The 4,085-nt window shown below is 35.3% G+C and overlaps 1 protein-coding gene across 2 annotated transcripts in view; it reads right to left on the bottom strand.

Annotated features, from left to right (window-relative positions):
* MND1 (meiotic nuclear divisions 1) overlaps positions 1-4,085 on the bottom strand; it is a 40,228-nt gene that overhangs the window by 27,495 nt on the left and 8,648 nt on the right. For both annotated transcript variants that reach the window (XM_015825729.1, XM_015825736.1), the window contains exon 4: positions 3,025-3,173. In XM_015825729.1, coding sequence (XP_015681215.1) covers positions 3,025-3,173 — 149 coding nt within the window. The remainder of the gene's footprint in view (positions 1-3,024; positions 3,174-4,085) is intronic.

Below are 4,085 nucleotides of genomic sequence, written 5' to 3' on the forward strand. Positions count from 1 at the left end.
CCATCAAGGAACCAAGAGTTCCTGGTCTCTAACAATTGGAATGCAGCCAGGGCTGTTGTAGCACAGGTGAACTTCTCCCAGCATAGAGTAGCAATGAAATAAACATAATTAAAAAAGCATTTGTCTCTTAGGAAGGTAATGTACACTAGCACTGTTCTGCCAATAAAAAATAGCTAATTCAAGGACCATGAGAAACATTCGATTAACTAGATGGCAGAAGAAATATGTGTTAATTGGTAAATGCATGTGGTAAAAATAATCATAATATTGATGTTTTTATAAATGAAAAACTGGAAAAATGTTCCTTTTATTGTATTAAGAGGAGCAGGGCAGCAAAGCAGTAGACAGAAAAAGTATATTTGCCAACATTTTTAAGTTATCCATGTAATATCCAAATACAACTTTGCATCTGGTTGTCCAACTTTTATTTCTTTAAGATAAGTAGCATTCATAAAAACTACCACATTTTCATGTCTGTTTCATGAAGTTATTAATGGTGCTTAAAGCCCTTGCATAGTAAGTTCATTACTTGTGCAAAATGACAATAAAGAAGCTTCCTCTATCTACTAGCAGCTCAGCATAACAACATTCCATTTTATTTACATAAGTTTCACATTTGTTAAGGCAACCTAATAAGCTTGCTGGATATTAAGATTATTGAACATAACACTCCAAGCCTTTCTCTCATATTCCTATGTTCATCAAATTGTAACACAGATCAAACCATCTAAAAATGGTAGTGTGGTGTAGTGTAGTGCAGAGGCTCCCAATCTGTGGGCTGTGGCCCCTACTGGACCATGGCCTATTTGCAACCGGGCTGTGTGAGCCCACTGCTCACAGAAACGAAGCTGTGCGCAAGCGTGCACACACCTGCCCCTCACAAAAACCATCCCCTCTTCCCACCCTCCCCCCAACACATTGGGCTGCGAAACCAGAAAGGTTGGGGAACATTGGTGTAGTGTCAGTGTGTTTGTGAATATAAGGAGCCTGTATTTAAAAACAAGGCAGTCATCAAATGAGACTACATACTTATATATTTAAATTCCCTTTTTATGTTCTGCACTTTTTATTTTTTCTACTTTTGGTTTGTATTAATTATCATTTTAAATGTTAATGTTCAATAAAATTATTGTAAAAAAGTATGGAAGATGCCTGATGCCAGTAAGAAGATACTAGAGCCAAATCACTTTCAGCCTGGAAGAGACTAACACATTTTAGAATATGATAAGAAAAACAAAATAAAGCTATTAAAACTTGCTCAGTTCAAATGTCTTATTACATTATTTGATAAGGGGAAGGATCACCACATTACTAAACCTCTGCAATCATTCCTGCATAAGAATTATTCTTATGGTCAGTACTACAATCGTCAAATGATTATATACCTCCAAGAACACAATCCATTACACAGTTAGCATGCAAACTTTACTCAAAATAAGTTATATTACATAACCCCAAAGGGGCTTGTTTTCTTGACTGGGACAGTCAGATGCTGCTGCTAGTACAAACTATTATGGGTGTGGCCCAGCATATTCTGACAGACCAATGGAAACATAATGACTTTCATAGCAGAACCAAGCCAAATTGTTCTGCTTGAATTATAATATTATTTGGTGAAACAAGCATGGGATTTCCATTTTCTGTGTATTAAAAAGATAGTAAAGTTGAAAATTTTGTATCCTCTGGCTGAGAATTCCCCAACCTTTCCGGCTTTACAGGGGGAGAGGAGATGGTTCCGTGTGAGTGGCTGGCAAGCCCATGCATGTGTGCAGCTCCATTTGCATGAGCAGCATGCACATGTGCCCACCATTCACGTAGGGTGGGTGGGCGCTGCAGCATCTCTGCAGTCATACTTTTGGGAACACACTCACATTTCTGGATGTTTTCTATAGTATTACAAATGATCACAAATGTAAACAAGTAGCAAAGCTTTATTTCAACCTTATTAATGGCACTCTTGGAAAAAAATGTAAGTTTGAGATAATCCTTCTGTAACCTAACATCCTGCGCCCTGGAGATCTTTGAAAGGTGTTTGGTGATGGGCTGGGGTGCAGGGTGCGGAGGAGGCCCAAGTGGCTGTGGGGACCCAAGAGGCGGAAGGCGGAGCATGGTGGGTGAGATGAGGCCTTGGGAGAATGGAGGCAGGTAGTCCAAGGCACCTCATATTCCACTTAAAGACCTGCACATTCATTTAACAAATGCATTGGGGAGAGCAAGGATAGATTAAGGATGGAGTCCTTAGATGAGGTGGTTCATTTAACGCCCTCCAGACTTTCAGATGTATTGGTCAAGATCTATTACAGTCATAAAGGATGACCTGAATGTTGCTTTAAAAATCCTCTGAGTGAAGATGACCAATTTAAATGTAAACCATCTTGTTCATTCATCATAATGAAGAGATCAAAACAGTCTGTGAGATTGTGCATTCTCATCCTCACAAGCATTTCTCTGTAAGACACAACTTTTGAAAGGGAACCATTCCCTTTATTGCTTCCCCACAGTTAACTCCAATATATGCGCTGATGCTAACCACAGCAACAAATATAAAGATCCAAAACGTACACTTGCTAAACTATAGTGAAGACTATTGGAATCAAGTGATACGTGATAGTGAGATGGGCAGTATACAAATAAATAAATTTAAAAATAAAATAATTTAATACATAAAATATCTAGAATGTGTAAATCAAATTTAAATCCTTCCAAACATTACAGTTACAAAGTAATTAATATGACTTTTGCCTGCTACCAAATGAACAGCTTTCACAAATGTCTAAATCCTAAGCACTAGCTTATATATTTAACTCAAAGCCACTGAAAAACTCAACACTAAATACCGTAAAATATTTGAAACAAAGCGCTAGTAAGTTCAAACAATACAAATAGTAAAATACTTACATAATAAAAATACTTAAAATAATAAAGATACAACGCAACTAAGTTAAATGAGAAAATACTTATTTGGAAATAGATTGTTTTTTTAGTGATTACTGTATTTGCCTAATAGGAGGCAAATAGAATTACCTGATTCTGCAGTGCTTCCAGTTTACATTTTCTTGTGTGTAATGCTTTACTTGGGAAAGCCCAAAAATAATTTGATGTTCCAATCCTCTCAGTGTCTACCATACCATCATCAACTAAGCTCTGTAAGATATCCTTCACTGACATAGACGCTGTCAAAGAAATAATCATAATTATTTTGAAAACTTATATAGATTAGGGAAAACAAATTATTCATTAAAACATCAGGAGCATAATAAAGATTCAGAATGTCCTTTGAGAAAATTTCAACAATTTCTGAAAATTTTGCAAATGACCACAAAATAACAGATGACAAATTAGGCTTAATTATGCATATAGCAAACCAACACACAGAGTTCCATTAAAATCACTGTTACGAAAAAATTGCAAAAAAGTTGAATTTACATAGCTTTTTCTTGTAAGAAACTATATTTGTAACAGAACAGAGGCAATTCTAATTCTGTAAGTACATGGAGTAAATATCAAGAGGATCCTTCAGCACAGATCCAGAGGAATTTCAAATTCTTCCCAGTCCATTATTATTTCTCTAAAGGAATCCTGAAAACATTGATTTCCTATTACTGTATACAATATGATGTATTCCTCTGAACTAGTTGATTTTCCCTGGGATTTATCCTTCCCATCTCCTGAGATCAGGACACTTTTAATATATGCAGTCAAATCAAGAAAAAATGAATGTGCACACTTAAAATTTAAGTCAGGTTTATGAAATCAGTCCAAAAAATATAAATATTAGGTAATTTAGCTCAAATATTATAGATAAACTGCAGAATAAGTAAACGGTAATGCTGTTGAAACTACCTTTATCTGCATCTCTGTTATCTTTACTGAACACAGATTACATAACTGAATTCATGTGTCATATTAGCAAGGAAACAGGGTTAGGGGTTATGTTTTGTAGTTACCCTCTAAACATTTACATACATGCATACATACAATATATTATGAATTCTACAAACAATAGTAATTTTGTAAGCTATTACATCTCATAGAAATATCAATTTTATCCTAAACCTATTTATCTGAATTAAGGTAAAGTCAAA

This window comes from Protobothrops mucrosquamatus, unplaced genomic scaffold, assembly GCF_001527695.2.
Source record: "Protobothrops mucrosquamatus isolate PMUCROS unplaced genomic scaffold, P.Mucros_1.0 scaffold_201, whole genome shotgun sequence".
In the NCBI taxonomy this organism is placed as follows: domain Eukaryota; kingdom Metazoa; phylum Chordata; class Lepidosauria; order Squamata; family Viperidae; genus Protobothrops; species Protobothrops mucrosquamatus.